Source organism: Neoarius graeffei, chromosome 2 (assembly GCF_027579695.1).
Source record: "Neoarius graeffei isolate fNeoGra1 chromosome 2, fNeoGra1.pri, whole genome shotgun sequence".
Lineage (NCBI taxonomy): Eukaryota > Metazoa > Chordata > Actinopteri > Siluriformes > Ariidae > Neoarius > Neoarius graeffei.
Window position 1 is genome coordinate 60858999 of NC_083570.1, and position 18783 is coordinate 60877781.

Consider the following 18783-nt stretch of genomic DNA (forward strand, 5'->3'; position numbering starts at 1 on the left):
GTGGACGGATGAGACCAAAATAGAACTTTTTGGTTTAAATGAGAAGCGTTATGTTTGGAGAAAGGAAAATGCTGCATTCCAGCATAAGAACCTTATCCCATCTGTGAAACATGGTGGTGGTAGTATCATGGTTTGGGCCTGTTTTGCTGCATCTGAGCCAGGACGGCTTGCCATCATTGATGGAACAATGAATTCTGAATTATACCAGGGAATTCTAAAGGAAAATGTCAGGACATCTGTCCATGAACTGAATCTCAAGAGAAGGTGGGTCATGCAGCAAGACAACGACCCTAAGCACACAAGTCGTTCTACTAAAGTATGGTTAAAGAAGAATAAAGTGAATGTTTTGGAATGGCCAAGTCAAAGTCCTGACCTTAATCCAATCAAAATGTTGTGGAAGGACCTGAAGTGAGCAGTTCATGTGAGGAAACCCACCAACATCCCAGAGTTGAAGCTGTTCTGTACAGAGGAATGGGCTAAAATTCCTCCAAGCCGGTGTGCAGAACTGATCAACAGTTACCGGAAACGTTTAGTTGAAGTTATTGCTGCACAAGGGGGTCACACCAGATACTGAAAGCAAAGGTTCATGTACTTTTGCCACTTACAGATATGTAATATTGGATCATTTTCCTCAATAAATAAATAAATGACAAAGTATAATAATTTTGTCTCATTTGTTTAACTGGGTTCTCTTTATCTACTTTTAGGACTTGTGTGAAAATCTGATTGTTTTAGGCCATATTTATGTGGAAACATAAATTCTAAAGGGTTCACAAACTTTCAAGCACCACTCTTGTGTGTTTTTTTTTTTTTTTTTTTTTTTTTTTTTAAATGCCTCCGCCACCGTAAGGTGCAGGAGGCATTATGTTTTCGGGTTGTCTGTCTGTGCGTGCGTCCATCCCGCAACCTTGTGAACGCGATATCTCGAAGGCTAATGAAAGGAATTTCACCAAACTTTCACCATTTGTGCATTTGGGGACAAAGATAAACTGATTAGACTTTGAGATCAAAAGGTCTAAGGTCAAGGTCACTGTGAGGTCAAATGTCTGTCCAAAAACTTTGTGAACACAATGTCTCCAAGGCTAATACAAGTAATTTCACCAGGTCAAGATTACTGTGAGGTCAAATGTCCATCCCCAAATCACAACTTAAGGCATGTAGTTTACTGGGCGGAGGCATCCCCATCGACGCCGTTGGCGTCAAGTTCTATCTAGGGTTTGTTTGTTTTTTAAATATACAGTGCTCAGCATAAATGAGTACACCCCCTTTTGAAAAGTAACATTTTAAACAATATCTCAATGAACACAAACTATTTCCAAAATGCTGACAAGACAAAAGTTTAATATAACATCTGTTTAACTTATAACGTGAAAGTAAGGTTAATAATTTAACTTGGATTGCACATTTCAGTTTTACTCAAATTAGGGTGGTGCAAAAATGAGTACACCCCACAACAAAAACTACTACATCTAGTACTTTGTATGGCCTCCATGATTTTTAATGACAGCACCAAGTCTTCTAGGCATGGAATGAACAAGTTGGCAACGTTTTGCAACATCAATCTTTTTCCGTTCTTCAACAATGACCTCTTTTAGTGACTGGATGCTGGATGGAGAGTGATGCTTAACTTGTCTCTTCAGAATTCCCCATAGGTGTTCAACTGGGTTCAGATCAGGAGACATACTTGGCCACTGAATCACTTTCACCCTGTTCTTCTTCAGAAATCCAACAGTGGCCTTAGATGTGTGTTTAGTCATGTTGGAAAAGTGTACAACGACCAAGGGCACGGAGTGATGGTAGCATCTTCTCTTTCAGTATAGAGCAATACATCTGTGAATTCATGATGCCATCAATGAAATGCAGCTCCCCGACACCAGCAGCACTCATGCAGCCCCACATAAGGACGCTGCCACCACCATGTTTCACTGTAGGCACCATGCATTTTTCTTTGTATTCCTCACCTTTGCAACGCCATACAGTTTTGAAGCCATCAGTTCCAAAAACATTTATCTTGGTCTCATCACTCCAGAGTATAGAGTCCCAGTAGTCTTCATCTTTGTCAGCACGGGCCCTGGCAAACTCTAGGCAGGTTTTTTTGTGCCTGGGCTTTAGGAGAGGCTTCTTTCGTGGACGGCATCCATGCATGCCATTCCTCTGCAGTGTACACCGTATTGTGTCATGGGAAATAGTCACCCCAGTTTGGCTTTCTACTTCTTTAGATAACTGCAGTGACCTTGCATGCCGATTTTCTCCAACCCTTCTCATCAGAAGACGCTCCTGTCGAGGTGTTAACTTCCGTGGACGACCTGGACGCCTCTGTGAGATGGTTGCAGTTCCATCTTTCTTAAATTTTTTGTACCACTTTTGCTACAGTATTCTGACTGATAAGTAAAGCTTTGCTGATCATCTTGTAGTCTTCACCTTTGTGGTGTAAATAAATGATTTTCTTTGGGGAATTCTGAAGAGACAAGTTGAGCATCACTCTCCATCCAGCATCCAGTCAATAAAAGAGGTCATTGTTGAAGAATGGAAAAAGATTGATGTTGCAAAATGTCGCCAACTTGTTCATTCCATGCCTAGAAGACTTGGTGCTGTCATTAAAAATCATGGAGGCCATACAAAGTACGAGATGTAGTAGTTTTTGTTGTGGGGTGTACTCCTTTTTGCACCACCCTAATTTGAGTAAAACTGAAAAAAAAGTGCAATCTAAGTTATATTATTAACCTTACTTTCACGTTCTAAGTTAAACAGATGTTATATTAAACTTGTCAACATTTTGGAAATAGTTTGTTCATTGAGAGATTGTTTAAAATGTTACTTTTCAAAGGGGGTGGTTTACATTATTAATTTTGTCAGATTTTTCATTTTTTTGTTCTCAGCTTTGATGCCATTTTTAAGTCCTTCAAAAAAAAAGAATATTTTCATCTCCTTTTAATCTCCATCTTTCCTTCTATCTTTAATAACTGGTCTGCTGAAGGTGGGGTTTTTTTTTTGTTTTGTTTTTTCCTTACTACTGCCACAACTGCACAAATTGGGGAATGTTTCCTGTAATATATGAGGATAAACTTGGAGCATGCTGTATGCATATGATGTGTAAATTAGTAACTAGTGGACCTCTTCCATGAAGTTAAAAGCAATTACTGGAGCTGAACTGCAGAACCTAGAGCTGTGGCTTTGGGAATGCAGGGATATCTTCACTATAAGCAGCACTCTCACAGCTACAACTTTTGCATGGCTCTCAACACCACTTAATGAGTCTAATAAATGTGTTTAATGATCTTCTTGCTTTGTTTCTAGCTGCGGAACAGTGGTAGTGTCCTGGGTTCGGAGTGTCTCCCAGTTCAGTGGGTGGAAGCTCAAGCCTCTGTGCTGCTCCTCACCCTGTTGCAGCAATGCGGGACGCAGTATGAGCTGCGCAGGCTGCTACAGCTACTGGCTGATATGGAGCGTATGCTGAAATCTAATGGTATTAGACATCACACATTGAGAACTGCAATGTGATGCAAAACTGTACATACAACAAACACAAAGCGACACACTGGAATGAAATGGAAGATTTACCAGGTCCACACTTCACCCCTTTCTTATTTCCTCAAGGTCCTGACTTTAAAAAGCTGAGTCAGCTGAGTCAAATCCTGGCTGACACACCAGTGCCTCTGTCCCCATGCCTTCTGGAGAACTATACCACTAAGAGCCTGCAGAGGGAGTGCCAGAGGATGCTGGAGGAGCTGCAGGACCTTACTCTGTTCTGTCAGGCCAGGAAAGTGGCTGAGCTGGCAGGGCTGCCCATTGACCGCTTGATAATAAATGAGGTGTGAGAATCTGTGTGAAGAAGCTTGGTTGATTTTGTGTTCTGGATTGATTAGAATCTGATTGGTTGCACACAAAGGCTAGCAGATGAGAAGAGAACTGTTTGTTTGTTTTTCCCCCCTCATTTTCTGATTTCAGTCCTGTTTTATTTGTTTGTCTAGTTGATGGTCATTTTAAGACTCAGGACCCGACACTTTTTTTTTTTTTTTTTTTTTTTTTTACAATTTAATTTTAATAAGGTGGTGTTCTGGTATTTTTCTCATCTTAACCCCAGCCATACAGTCATGTACATGTTTCCTTTACCATTTTCTCTGTTACCACTTGAAGCTGTCGAGAGATCTGAAGGTGTTAAAGGCAACACGTCAGTGGGAAAGACAGGAGACTCGTCTGGCCTTCTGGAAGAAATGTCAAGAGCAGTTTAAGGCAGACTGCATTGGCGCGGAGTCAGCTTGCCAGTTCTTTCTGTCCCACACAGAGGTCATATTCTATTCTCTTCGGTCACAGTGTATCATTTTTCTAAATTTAATTTCAGAGTTCAGTTAATTTCTATATGAATTCATATTCATGTACTTCCAGGTATGTTACATTTTCTCATTTTTCCTTCATTTTATATAGGCTTTATGTATATATATAAATTGTTTTACAGGATCCTGTGCAGAGACACACGGTGCTCCTTCAGGTACAGGAGCAATGCCTTCTGCTGGCATTAGCTGCTCATTGGCTTTGCCAGCACGGCCCGCCTGCGCTGGAACGTTTAGCAGAGCTGGAAAAGCGCCAGTGGGAATGGCGTATCCGCTGGATGGTCCTCACCACAGCCCTGGAGCAGCAGAGCCTGTTCACTCCAGCCACTGGACCAGATGCCTTTGACATCCTCCTCAAAGAATACTCCTTTTCCAAATTGGCCATCTTGGATGATCAAGCATATTTGAACATGGAAGGTCTTCCAACAACAGAGGAGGGTTGCTTGCTCGAGGAGGAGGACCGAAAGGCACTGTCCGCTCTCGTTGGTCAACTGTTGGATGAGGGGAGTGTTCACGAAGCAAGTAGAGTGTGTCGATATTTTGAGCTGCTGCACAAAGATGTGTGGCTGGTGTTGCAGTGCCGGGGTTTGGCCTGTGGAGAAATTCAGCCGGGACTGCAGGAACTTCTCAGCTCTGACCAAGATAAAAGGAGAAGCTTACCCAGCTGTAAGGATATTGTGCTCAAACTGTGATTGTTGTGGGGAACTAAAATGCACAGCTTCAGTGAAAGTACTATTGCTTGTGTGGTGGCCTGGGAAAACTCGTCAGATGTCGGTGCAAAAAAAAGTTTATCTGCCATGCGATAGTTTGACATCTGTACGTCAAGAAAACATGAATGCATTTTACCAAAATTTTGATCTAAGTTAAACAACAAAAGCATTAATAACAGATCATGTCTAAAGATGTCTGGCTTATTAGCTATGTTTGCTAGCTAGGTTTGTGATTTAAATAAATGTTGTGCTTTTGAACAAGCTGTTGGATCGCTGTATGTGATCGCAAAACAGAGAGTAACAAGAAACTTTACAAATTTAATCAGCAATTACGATCACATCGAGGTCCGTGCAGACAATGAAGTCACAATGCCATGAGTGACTTCCCTCAGGTGATTAGACAGAGACTGGTGTGGATGATGAAAGTGATGGGAACTCCTTTCTGTTTGTCAACCTATAACTTCTGGTTGAGACGCATCCAAAAGGGAAACGTGTGTTACTTCAGGAAAACCTTTTTCAGAGCTCAACAAAGTAGAAAATGTAAAAAATTAGGCCATTTGAAGGGTTTTTCCATGCTGACACACACCGTTTAGATGAAGGGGATTTTTTTGTTGTTGTTGTTGCTGTTAAAGTGAGCCGGCCTTTCAATTTCATCAACTCACTGAAATTTAGTTCCCTCTGAAATTTGGTCATTATGATACATGTTTGTTTCTGTAATATCTCACAAAATATCAGGCCATTCTGTAGCTGGGAAGTTATTTAATTTGAGGGGATTCCCAAGCAAATGTGCATGAAATCGCTCGCTTCGCGCAGTCAAGCAGACAGAGGAAGTCCGTGTGCACATGTGCCGGTTTACCTTTGATCGTGTACTGACCGCTACATCATTTTGTCGCTAAACAAACAGCTGATCACGCCAAGGTGCTCGCTGACCGCTGATATTTATTAGTTTGGGCCTGTGTTTCCTTCCCAACATAATGTCTTTTGTTACTGTAGTCAGTCTTCCACGTTTCATTCGCACACTCACATCCTCCTTTTTCTCTCCTGTTTCAAATTTGTATCCCACAATACCTTGCACGAACAGGGAAAGCCCACCATGTGATGCATGATGTAGTATCTTGAATTGGGTCATAGTGAAGCAGGAAAAAATAGCAGAGAATTTAGGGCCATGTGGCCCTAAATTCATTAATTGTTCTCTTTTTAAAAAACTAATGAAATTTGGAAGTCTGTGATTCAAATTCAGTAGCTTTTGCTCCACTAAACAAAAATTATTGGGTGTCGGAAAATTTTTTTTATGACCTAAACTTGAAAAATCTGAAAGGCAGTCTACCTTCAAAGGCAAACTGAAGTCATTTTTAAACTTGCTTTATTTCTTAATTAACATGTTCTTCAATTACGTTTTCGGTTTTAGTAACCTTATATCGTGACTTGTATTGGCAACTAATTGCAGTTAAATATTATGCTTATCGGCCTATTCGGTTTTTAGCCGTGTTGAATGTAGTTCGTTTGGTCCGCGGCAGGCGTCGCTTATCCGTGCAATCTTCACAAGACTTGTGTGAGACTTCGAAACGTGAAGTGCCAGTGCCGCCATTTTGAAAACTGTTTTCCAAACGAAATATTGCACAAAAACAAGTTTAAATGATGATTACTGCCTACTTTTTTCAAACTTTCCTGATTTGCTATCAAAAAAAACAAAACTTCTGGCTTGATTACATCAGTATTCGAAAGAGGGCACACGTGTATTTTGACAACGTTGGCAGATGTTGGTCACTGATTTCCGCTGTACGTTTTACTTCCGTCCTACGATGTCTCGCACAGGTCTCAATGAATCTCGTTTACGGCCATTGCTTTGACTTATGGACTGATATATTACAGAGCATATTTCAAACACTCATAACTTGCTATAGCAGCGACAACATATGGTAGCTATCAAAAATGCATTCCGATATTTAATAAAATGAGGAATAGAATTTTGATGATAAAATTTGCCTTCAGTTCTCCTTTAAATCATACTTGCGTCCAACTGTATATCCATTTGAGAAGCTGTGCACTATTCAGTATTGAGTTGCAGTTCCACATTTTTATGCTTTTTCTTCTTCCTTCAGGCTCCAGCACAGGAAGTCTGTCCTCTTTTGTAGTGGTTTCCTCACCTAGAGACCACACTCTCTCCCAGCTTGAGCTTCTAATAGATCAATGCCGTCATGGCAAGAGCTACTGTAAGCAGGTTCTCAGCCTTTATGAGCTCTCCAAGGTACAGTATAAGTATTTGTGGCTTATATAAAAAAGGTTTCTTTCAAGATCAAAAAATTCTTAAGCAGGAGTATTTGAAATCATCCTATCAAAGTCAGATTTCCAAATTTGCAGATAGAAAATATTAGGAAGACGACCTGCTGCCTAAATGTGTTTTATCTGCTTCCTCCCTGCAGGAACTGCATTGTTCCTACAGTCAGATTTCCTCTGAAGAGCCAGAGGCAGTGCTACGGAAAGTTCTCCTGTCCCAGCAGCCTGAGCGCTATAAGAAAGCGCAGGCTTTTATTACTGTGCAGGGCTTGCAGCCGGTTTCTGTAGCACAGCTCATCACCTCCACAGTGTTGGATGGACTACTGGCCGCCTCACAGGACAGAGAGACAGGTAACAAAGTAGAATTTTGTTTTTTCAGATTTTTTTTAAAAATATATTTAAGATTTTGTCTCCGGTATTGCATAATCAGATGAGTTTACAGAGCTGCTGTGGATGATTTAGGTTTGCCTTCAGGGTATCTCCAGAATGTAAGGAGACAGTTTGCAACTCTTTCAAAGATCAGTTTTATCCCATTCACTGATTTTATTTTTTTTAAATTGGGAAATGCAATTTCATAATGTAGAATATCTAATCGTTTGAATACTCATTTTTGTGTTAATTTCCCTTTCTTGTTGCTCTTTAACCACTGGGATTTCCCTTGATAAATAATTTAAATAAAAATAAAACTGTTTATATTGCAATATCGGCTTTATAAGAACGTAATGTATAACAAATGGGGGGGGGCCATACTTTGAGGATTATCCAGGGTGGCATAGTGGTGCAGTGGTTAGCACTGTCTCCTCACAGCAAGAAGGTTTTGTTTTAGAGGCTGTCCACACGGCAACGGATTCAGGTGAATCTGATAAAATTGTTTATCGTTTCGGCCTGGCGTCCACACGGCACCGGCATTTTGGGTGCCTCAGAACGATATTTTTTGAGAACGGGTTCCAGAGTGGAAAAGTCTGGCAACGGCGCCGTTGCGAAGTCGTCTGGATGAGTAGAACGGATTTGTTTACGATGACGTCACAACCACATGACTAGAACAAGCAGCACTCTCGCTGTTTTGTATGAACCACTGCATTGCATTCACTTTTGTATACAGCTTTTCTTTTAAATAAACAAGAACCATTTCTTGAATTTCTTTTTTATTGGATAAGACTGCTTTTCAAAATGTTCACACACAATAAGAAAAGTTATATAAAACTATGCACACTAATAAAACTAATTTGTACACACAGAAGGCACGATTTCCTTGCGTAGTCGCAGCCATCTTGTTGTTGTGTGTTTGTTCCTGTGAGTGCTTCGCCGGGTAGAAGGGGTTTATGCGCATGCGTCCTACTTCTTCTATTGTTCTGGTGTCTCCGATGGGACCGTCTTACAGCGCCCCTAGAGGTGTGGCATGTGTATTGCATCGTTTTCAGCAAGTGTTGCGTTGCCATATGTATCTGATATTTTACTGATCCGTTGCCCATGTGGACGTGATATATATATATATATATATATATATATATATATATATATATATATATATATATATATATATATATATATTTTTTTTTTTTTTTAATAAAATCTCGTTGCCGTTGTCGTGTGGATGTAGCCTTCGAGTCTCCCAGCCAATGGAGGCCTTAATGTGAGGAGAACGTGCAAACTCCACATGCCTGTGTGGGTTTCCTCCCACAGTCCAAAGACCTGCAGATTAAGTCAACTGGCTACTCTACGTTGCCCATAGGTTTGAATAGTTGTTCATTTACTGTGTTACCCCAGTGTAAACCCTGACTCTCGACCAAAGTCAGCTGGGATTAGCTCTAGCTTCCTCTATTATAGATAATAGATGGATGGCTGTTATACACAATTCAAGCCTGTCGGGGTTTTTGTTTTTTCTTCTTCACTTGCTACCGTGCCTGCTGGACTGAGGCAAATTGCTGTAATAGCCCTGTAGGACTGAGGTTCCAGCATTAAATAAGGATGTTAGCCTTTTAACTTTGTAAAACACATCATCTCTTTGTATGTGGACATATTAGGATTTAGTTTGATGGGTCTCCAGAGGTTAGTTCCTTTTGGATTGCCTTGTAAGGTATTACATTACGTTACAGGCATTTATCAGACGCTGTTATACAGAGCGATGTACAACATACTCTGAGCAGCCTGGGGAACAGTTGGAAGTTTGGTGCCTTGCTCAAGAGCACTTCAGCCATTCACCTGCTGGTCCAGGAAATCGAACCAGCAACATTATATAAACTTGTAGGGAGGGAAGGTGAACGAAAACCCAATCTAGATCTTAATCGTTTACCATTTGAGCGCTTTGTAGTTACAAATCTAGTTTGGAACAATGACGTGAAAGACAAAAGAGAACATGTACAGTGTACAAAGTATACATGTACAGTATACCTAGGATATAGAGTATTAAGAGAGGGTAACTGTGACAGTAAGTTATAGCCCTGCGTTAGACTGGCGACCTGCCTAGGGTGTACCCTGCCTCTCACCCAAAGTCAGCTGGGATTGGCTCCAGCTTGCCTGTGACGCTGAGATATAAACGGTATAGACTGATGGATGGAGTATATCCATATTTCATGTATTAAATTATACTTATTACCTGCTTATTTTGCAGCAGAGCGGCATATATACAGTCCTTCCGAAGGCAAAGAAGCCTTCTTGCAACTGGCTAAACTGTGTGGTGACGCCAACTTGGTGGGCATCAAGTTGTTGGATATCATCCCTACAGTTTCCCTGGCAGAACTGGGATGCAGTAAGTTACAAATACTCATGTCTTACTCATGGCATTTTCAGTCTTGGGTGTAATCTTTTAGAATTTATACATCTAACTCCCCACTTACGAAGCACCAAAACAGTAATGTAGCTGTGCAGGAATCTTGGTCTCATTCCAGAACCAATATATAAAAAAAAGGTTTCAGAAGGTTTCAGTCGGAAAAGTTTCAGAAGTTAATGTTGCAGAATTGTCTCGGCTCTCTTGTATACTTTGATGGACAGGTTGCCTTCCTTAGACTCAGGACCCGTTTGCACGAGGACGCTGTCGGGTAAAAGCGACTAAATGTTTTATCGGAAGTGCCTTTCGTCTACACGGGGACGGCGTTTCCGAGGCTGAAAAACGGAAAAAATTGAAAACGCCTTCCAGAGTGGATAAGTTAAAAACAGCCCCCGTTGCATATCCGTCTAAACTACCCAATATGCGAAACCCTGCTCAGATCTGCTCACGTCGGGTATGCGTTTACGTCATACATATGTCATATACTGTACATGCCAGCCCGGGAAGTAAGAAAGTAAGTAAAAAAGTAAGAGCATGTCTGATTACATCGATCCAACGGACCTTCAAGCTGCTCTGGCAGCTTTAATAAACGTCCAGGAGTCCTTCGAACATCTATACCGAATCTGCACATATACCGTTAATGAACGGAGGCGGGTATAGCATGCTCTTACTTTTTTTACTTACTTTCTTACTTACCATAGCCAGAGTAGTCAATGTTTTTGCGGCGCAGATGTGCAGATCAGACAAGACGGAAGACGTTGCGCATGCGTGCAGACATAGCGGAGGTCTTTCACAGCACCACCTAGCCGCCTGGCATGCACATCCAATTGAATTCCACACATTTATGCGTCACCGTATAGACGCAGATTTCCTCCTTGAAAACGGTCGTGTAGACGCGGAAAAAAGTGAGAACGAAAACGGACTTTTGCGTTTTTGTTTCAGACCGTCCCCGTGTAAAGTGGGCCTCAGTGGCAGTAGTTGTTCAATAATAATTGTATATGTAGTACACAAATTTGTAGTAGTTACAGTCTTACTCTTTGTATACAACTTAATGTTGCTATGTCTACAGTTACTACTGGTCAACTAATGACGACTTTTGAAACTTGGCTCTTTTATATATTGGTACTGGAATAAGGGGTTGGGGGGTTTCACTGAGGTCCAATTGTCTGAGACCACAAAAAAAGCTTCTATTTTGCATTATTTTCTCATTTAAAAAATATAATATCAGCAACAACCTGAATGCAAAGTTGACTCTTGTATGTCCTCCTTTTGCTTTACCCAAACCGTGCACTCGAGCTGGCCTGGACTACACAGGTTTGTGTAAAACCTGACAATCAATATTAAATGAAATCCTTTGGCGTGTCATTTGAACACACACTTCCCTGGGAAATACCGTATAAGTCTCACGGAAAATTTGGGCTTTTTTTTTTTTTCTCAAAGGAGCTAATATAATCAATATCAACCTTTTTAAATGGTGACCTAATATTGAAAGAAGAATTCAAGAATCTTGAATACTGAGTCTTGAATTGAATGGTTAGCTCCTTTGTTTGTTTGTTTATTTTTCTAAATCTTTGTTCATTTCCAGTTTTAAATGGGGGGAAAAAAATCAATGTTCCTAGATTTTCAGTGTGGTCTCAGATGTGTGTGTGTGTGTGTACACAGCACATTATGATTGCCAGTCGTCTCGTTGCCATCACGAAAAGGTCATCCTCAATATTCGTCTAGAGGCAAAATAAAGCCACACAGTCTGTATTTGCCGCAGTTGCTAAATTTTGTAAGAGAGCTGCTTTTGTTTTTTGGGTTTAGATGGAGCACAAGTGACCTTTCACATGAAATTCATGCTGTGCCTAAATGTTCTGTATTAATGCACTGTTTAAACTGCTGAGTGGGTGATGTGTGTCTTCTGTAGCTGTGGAGCTGCTGATCCTGGCACATGACTGCTTCAGTCTTACCTGTAACATGGAGGGCATCGTCAAGGTCTTGCAAGCAGCCCGACACCTCAGCCATACACATCTGGCCCACGGGGAGAGATATGGGCTGCTGGTGAGGACGATCCCCATATTTTCAGTGCTAAATTTTTTACATTATTTTTTGTGGCCAAAAAAAAAGTTACACTTCATGTGATTTCAACTAAATAACTTAAAGGATATGGGACATGGATTTTTTTCTGGGTATAATTATGTATAAAGGACATCAGAAATGCCATCTGAATCACTGCAGGGCGTCAAAAATGTGAAAATCATCACATTATTCAACTTTTTTTTTATACATCAGCGTAAAACAAGGATTCGTTAATGAGCTAGGTGGTCACGTGACCTGTGACGTCACAAAAACTTTCCAAGGAGCCAGCGCTTGGGAATCTAATGTAAACAGGTTACCGAAATGGACACCATCGACAGTGATATTCCCGATGTTTCACAGAGATGTGAAGTTAGACCCTATCAATTCGAACCGATAGCTGGAAATTCACATGAACATGGATCTTGTCTTTACTCTGACGGGTCAGATGATTCTGAGAGTGAGAGTTCATTCAATCCCCATGAAACTGAAAGCGGTCGGCTCGATAACACTTCCTGGTAAGTTAAAAACAATTCTGCTCAAAGGCTAATGATCTGTTGAAAGAAGTATTATTTTTGTGTCATACATTGAAAGTTCATCATAGATCTAGCTAAAGTCCGTTGCAAGCTAGTTTTTTTTTTTTTTTTGCTGATATTTTTCGAGATTGATTGAGATACAATGCTTCCAGAGTCCGAGATGAAAACATTCAAAATGGCGAAACGCCATCACACAGCCAACAACACTACGCCGTTTGGCGAAAGAGATGAAAATTAAGAAAAGTTAAACAAACTTACCAACATAACATTTATTTAAATGTCTATTCATGTTACAGGATTTCTTGACTGTCTCTACAGTTGTAGGAATGTTAGGCCCTGTATATTATGGCGCTATCACTGCCTCCATGAACCCGGCTATACGGCCTATTGTCCTCACCGATGTTTATGTCGGAATCCGCATAGTTGCTCCAGAAAATTATTCAATTGTTTTGAAAACATAATCGATATCTATTGTTGCATTGAAATTTGTCAACTCTGTTTTATTCGCGCATAATTTAAAAAAATGCTTAATTGCATTAATGCATAATTGCTTAAATGCATAATTGATACACCCAAAATTATAATACTAATCCTTACCTCGGCTTTCAGTCGCTTAGCGAATGCACCTCGTGGTGGCCGTAGCACTTCTGGTTTCACTCCGCCGTCTTGTTCCTGAATTGGGACGTTGGGAACGGCTCCATCTTTAAGTAGCCTCTTAAATTTGGCTTGGCAATTAATTTCGTTCAGTACCTGAGTATTAAAGTTGAAAGAATCCTCTGTGAAATGGTCCGAACACAGTTTGTGGGAAACAGTAGGTGCAAAGTTTTTTCTACGGCAGTAGTGAGCCCACACTTTCCTCAGCTTCGGGTCCTTGGGGAATGCAAAAAAACTTACTCCAGGGCATTTCTCATTGGAATTATTGCAACCATAAGCAGCACAATACACAATGATGTTCAATGTACGTTAAAGACTATAAAAACAATTTTCTTGTCATCCACTTCTCCATTCATCTACCCGCTTGTGCTGTGTCCTAAAGTTTTTATGACGTATGATCACGTGACAGCGGCTCTTCCGGTTGTAGAAAATGCATATCGGAAGTCAAGCAGAAATGCCATATCATCACGAATATAACGATTTTGCTGAATTTAATAGATGATTTTGTATTTGTTGATGCAATTAATTCATATTTTTAATGGAAAGAAACTGATATAGCGTGCATTTATGTTTCATGTCCCATATCCTTTAAGGTGTATGAAATGTTATAATGAATGTTCCATCTTGCTGGGCATTTTTATTTGACAGCTGTGTGCTCTGTAAAAGGCCAGTGAGGTCAGTTTTGGGTTTTTTTGTTTTTTCTTTTCTTTAGGTCCGGTTATTGACTGGTATTGGAAGATATAATGAAATGACTTACATTTTTGATCTTCTCAACCAAAACCATCGTTTTGAGATGCTTCTGAGAAAGAAAGTGGAGTCGGTAAAAGAGACTTTTTTTTTTTTTTTTTCCTTTTTTTTTTCCCCCCCAAACTCCTCCAGGTCTCTGTGCATGCATGTTTTCATCTTTTGAGTGTGTGATTTGTATGTATGTGTTACAGAACACGAGATTAAAGACAGCACTTCTGGACTACATTAAGCGCTGTCTGCCAGGGGACAGTGAGAAATACAACATGGTGGCTCTTTGTTTCAGCATGCGTCGAGAGATCGGAGAGAATCACGAAGGAGCTGCTCGAACACAGCTCAAACTCATCGAGTCCCAGCCGTGGGGTGAGGCTGGAGTATGGATAAGATTCAAACCATGCGATATACACCCATTAGTTCAACCTGGTTATTAAATTCATTTTTTTATGAATATCTTCAATACTGATTTTCCCCTTTGAAATAGTCATATTTGCCTTTTTTTTCCCCCCATTTTTATCAGTGGTTACCCCAGAGCTCAAAGGTGGCTTAGAGAAGGTCCTCTTTTTGCTGAAAGATGCTGCAGAAAGTTATTCAAAGGTACTGGTTAATCTGTAAACTTTGTTTATCCTTGGTTATTTTTGTGGCTGTATCTGAGTGTGTGCGCTGTGCCCCTTTAGGATTCATGTATGCGGCAAGCATTGCGGTGTGTAAAAATGGCGAAACTCGTCACTCTGCAGCTTCACTTCATCAGTCATGGACAGGACCATCGTGTAGTCAATCTCCGGCCATCAGAACTACTCGGTGCCACGATGGCTCTACCACGGTGCTATCAGGTCTCCTGTTTACTCTTCTTTTTCTCAAAGTTGCTAGTATACAGTAATTGGATTTTTAGCTCTTGTTCTAGAAATGGAGTTTATTCAAACACTATGGACTGTACTTTCCTGTACAGTAACCATATAATATGCTAACTATATTAGTATGAATGGAATAAATCATAAGGGGGTGTGCTGTTGTAGGAAAATAAATGACACAGTGGTGTGCAGAGTTACTGTTATGAAGAAGCCTTTCTCACATGTACGCTTAAGCACACAGTGAAATTTAACCCCTGCATTTAGGGTGAGCAATAAGCGTGCGTGCACACACACCCAGAGCAGTGGGCAGCCATACTACAGCACCCAGGGAGCAGTTGGGGGTTCGGTGCCTTGCTCAAAGGTTATCCTGTACAGGGTCACAGGCAAGCTGGAGCCTATCCCAGCTGATTACGGGCGAAAGGCGGGGTACACCCTGGACAAGTCGCCAGGTCATCACAGGGCTGACACATAGACACAGACAACCATTCACACTCACATTCACACCTACGGTCAATTTAGAGTCACCAGTTAACCTAACCTGCATGTCTTTGGACTGTGGGGGAAACCGGAGCACCCGGAGGAAACCCACGCGGACACGGGGAGAACATGCAAACTCCGCACAGAAAGGCCCTCGCCGGCCACGGGGCTCGAACCCGGACCTTCTTGCTGTGAGGCAACAGCGCTAACCACTACACCACCGTGCCGCCCATTATCCCCGCAAAGCTGATTCTTTTCCTACAACTGAATGTCTTGAATTGTTTTATTCCCCTTTATACCACAGGAATTTAACAACAAATAATTTTTTTTCTTATTAATTAACAAGATATTAATTTTTTTAGAAGAAGAAGCCTTTGTCACATGCACACTCAAGCACAGTGAAATTCATCCTCTGCATTTAACCCATCTAACGTGCGCACACCCAGGGCAGTGGGCAGCCATACTACAGCACCTGGAGAGCAGTTGGGGGTTAGGTGCCTTGCTCAAGGGCACTTCAGCCCAAGGCCGCCCCATATTAACCTAACTGCATGTCTTTGGACTGTGGGGGGAAACCAGAGGAAACCCACATAGACACGGGGAGAACATGTAAACTCCTCTTGACAGAAAGGACCCCCCTGTCGGCCACTGGGCTCGAACCCAGAACCTTCTTGCTGTGAGGCGACAGTGCTAACCACTACACCACCATGCCACCCTGCTTAATGTTTCTAAAGGTCCATGAGACAAGTTAGTTCCAGTTGTTATAGTTTACATGACTAACTTTTGAGCTTCCGGTTATGGTGACATGCTAGGTAGTCACGACTTTGAGCTCTGCTGCTAGCTTGTAATAAATCCTAAAAAACTAACCAGAACTTGATTTAAACTTAAGCAATGCGAATATCACGGTACTTGGACGTAAAAATGCCACCAAAGGCCAACAAAAAGGACAAACAAAAACGACAAGAAGGCAAACACTCCGAGGGAGAAGAAATGAACAACGCCTTGTCACTCGTGGAGGAGGGAAACAGCTAATCCAGGCGAGAAAACTAATGAAGATATTATGAAAGCCATAATTTCATTGAAAAGTGGTCTTTACAAGAAAATCGACGTTGTGCAGCTAACAATTACCGATGTGAAAAAGCAGGTGCAGGAATGCACGGGGCGCATTGCACATGCTGAGCAATGGATTTCAGATGCGGAAGATAACGTTAATGAGCTACTAACCAAAGTCAACACACTGGGAAACACCGTTAAAACTCTCACTGATAAAGTTGATGACTTGGAATGTAGAAGCAGACGCAACAACGTGAGATTGGTGGGTTTACCAGAGAAAGCAGAGGGCCAAGATGCTGTAGCATTTATGGAGGGGTGGTTGCCAGGAGCCCTGGGGCTCGAGCAGCGAGAGGCTCCGGTAATCGAACGGGCGCATAGAATCGGCACTCTTCCCCCTAACTCAAGTACGAGACGTCCAATGACTCTCATAATGAAAATCTTGAATTTCAGAGACAAGGAGCGAGTGCTGAAGGCAGCACGAATTAAAGAGAAAATCCTTTATGACAACAAGCAAGTTCGCTTTCACCTGGATCTTTCTGCTGGAGTGCACAAAATGCAGCGCAGCTATGATGTGCGAAAGAAGCTGCTCAACAAGGGGATCAATAAACACAGGCTCATCTTCCCAGCATGGCTCCTGGTGACACATGACGACAGATCTCACCTTTTCCAAACTCCGGCTGAGGTGGACAACCTTCTCCAGTCTCTGAGGGATTAGAATGGACTTGAGGATGGGATCGGTTTATTTCACCTTTGCCCCATCAGGAAAGACTGGATTTAAAACGGACTGTAATAAAAGACCAGCAACAGTTCAGTATTAAGTTGCTTGAGTAGTTTACCCATCCTCACTGATGAATAACAGGTATCTGACAGTTCGCCCTGATGTTTACGCTTTGTCAGTTAGTTTAATACAACCTTGTGTTGAAGTTGAAAAAGTTGCACTGTTCAATAATAAGAAATGATAGTTTAAATGGTTAGTCTAGTATAGTTACAAGCAGTGAGAGTTAAAGACGGAAAAGTTAGAGAGAGGTAGCTGGACAAAATTGCTGTAAGCGGTTGTGAAAGAAGAAGAGGAGAGGAGGAGTTTCCATGGCAATGTGGTATGGGGGGGGTCTCGTCTCATTATCTGTAGCCGCTTTATCCTGTTCTACAGGGTCGCAGGCAAGCTGGAGCCTATCTCAGCTGACTACGGGCGAAAGGCGGGGTACACCCTGGACAAGTCGCCAGGTCATCACAGGGCTGACACATAGACACAGACAACCATTCACACTCTCATTCACACCTACGCTCAATTTAGAGCCACCAGTTAACCTAACCTGCATGTCTTTGGACTGTGGGGGAAACCGGAGCACCCGGAGGAAACCCACGCGGACACGGGGAGAACATGCAAACTCCACACAGAAAGGCCCTCGCCGGCCACGGGGCTCGAACCCAGGACCTTCTTGCTGTGAGGCGACAGCGCTAACCACTACACCACCGTGGGTATGGGGAGGTGTCTCCTCCCCCCCCCAAATTATGCTTCTTTTGGGGGTGTTTTCTCCAATACGTTATCAATACGAACCAAATAATTCATGACCGAGAGTTTTAAGCTAAAATTCACCTCATGGAACTGTAGAGGTTTGAATAAAATTGCAACGATAAAGCAAGTGATGTGTAGGATAAAATTTTTACAGTCAAAAATAATTCTTACAGGAAACTCATCTGCTAAGTGGGGATATCTCTAAGATAAGAAAAAGGTGGCAGGGTCAAGTGTTCTCTGCTCCTTATACCACTCATGCTGGAGGAGTCATGATATTGATCCATAAGTCAGTCCCCCTCCAAATCCATAATGTTATAGGGGACCCTGCTGGCAGATATATCATGGTCCAAGGTACAGTACGTTATTATTTGAAAATATAAATCTGATATGTTTATAGGCCAAATGAAGATGACCCCAAATTCTATAACAATTTATTCCTGACAATGTCAAATCTTTGACAATGCCAAACCAGAGGCAGTGGAATACTCCTGCTATTCTAGCACTTATAAAACTCATTCACGAATAGATTTTTTTTTTTCCTAGTTTCAGCACTACTTGTTTCCAAAATTAAAGATTGCCAATATAGCAGCATACAGTAGTCCTATCTGACCATGCAGCAGTATCCTTGATATATGAAGATGTCAATAATTTATGCTTGTAAGCGACCCCCCCCAATGGCGCTTCCAACCAGAGTGGCTTCTAGACCCTGCATTTGTAGATTTCTTAGATAAACAAATTGGCCTGTATTTCCAATGTAACACTTCTGAAACTTCGGCTAGTACAGTGGGGAAAACAAGTATTTGATCCCTTGCTGA

At 41.6% G+C, this 18783-nt stretch overlaps 1 protein-coding gene across 2 annotated transcripts in view; it reads left to right on the plus strand.

The window, feature by feature from the left end:
* The window catches only part of spg11 (SPG11 vesicle trafficking associated, spatacsin), a 92404-nt gene that overhangs the window by 64445 nt on the left and 9176 nt on the right, over nt 1–18783 (plus strand). The window contains exons 28-39 of one of the 2 annotated variants that reach the window (XM_060914583.1): nt 3298–3466; nt 3598–3812; nt 4138–4287; nt 4457–4997; nt 7144–7289; nt 7465–7669; nt 9930–10067; nt 11995–12128; nt 14046–14153; nt 14272–14440; nt 14595–14671; nt 14752–14907. In XM_060914583.1, the coding sequence (XP_060770566.1) occupies nt 3298–3466; nt 3598–3812; nt 4138–4287; nt 4457–4997; nt 7144–7289; nt 7465–7669; nt 9930–10067; nt 11995–12128; nt 14046–14153; nt 14272–14440; nt 14595–14671; nt 14752–14907 (2208 nt within the window). The remainder of the gene's footprint in view (nt 1–3297; nt 3467–3597; nt 3813–4137; nt 4288–4456; nt 4998–7143; nt 7290–7464; nt 7670–9929; nt 10068–11994; nt 12129–14045; nt 14154–14271; nt 14441–14594; nt 14672–14751; nt 14908–18783) is intronic. The other variant, XM_060914584.1, reaches the window with a different exon arrangement.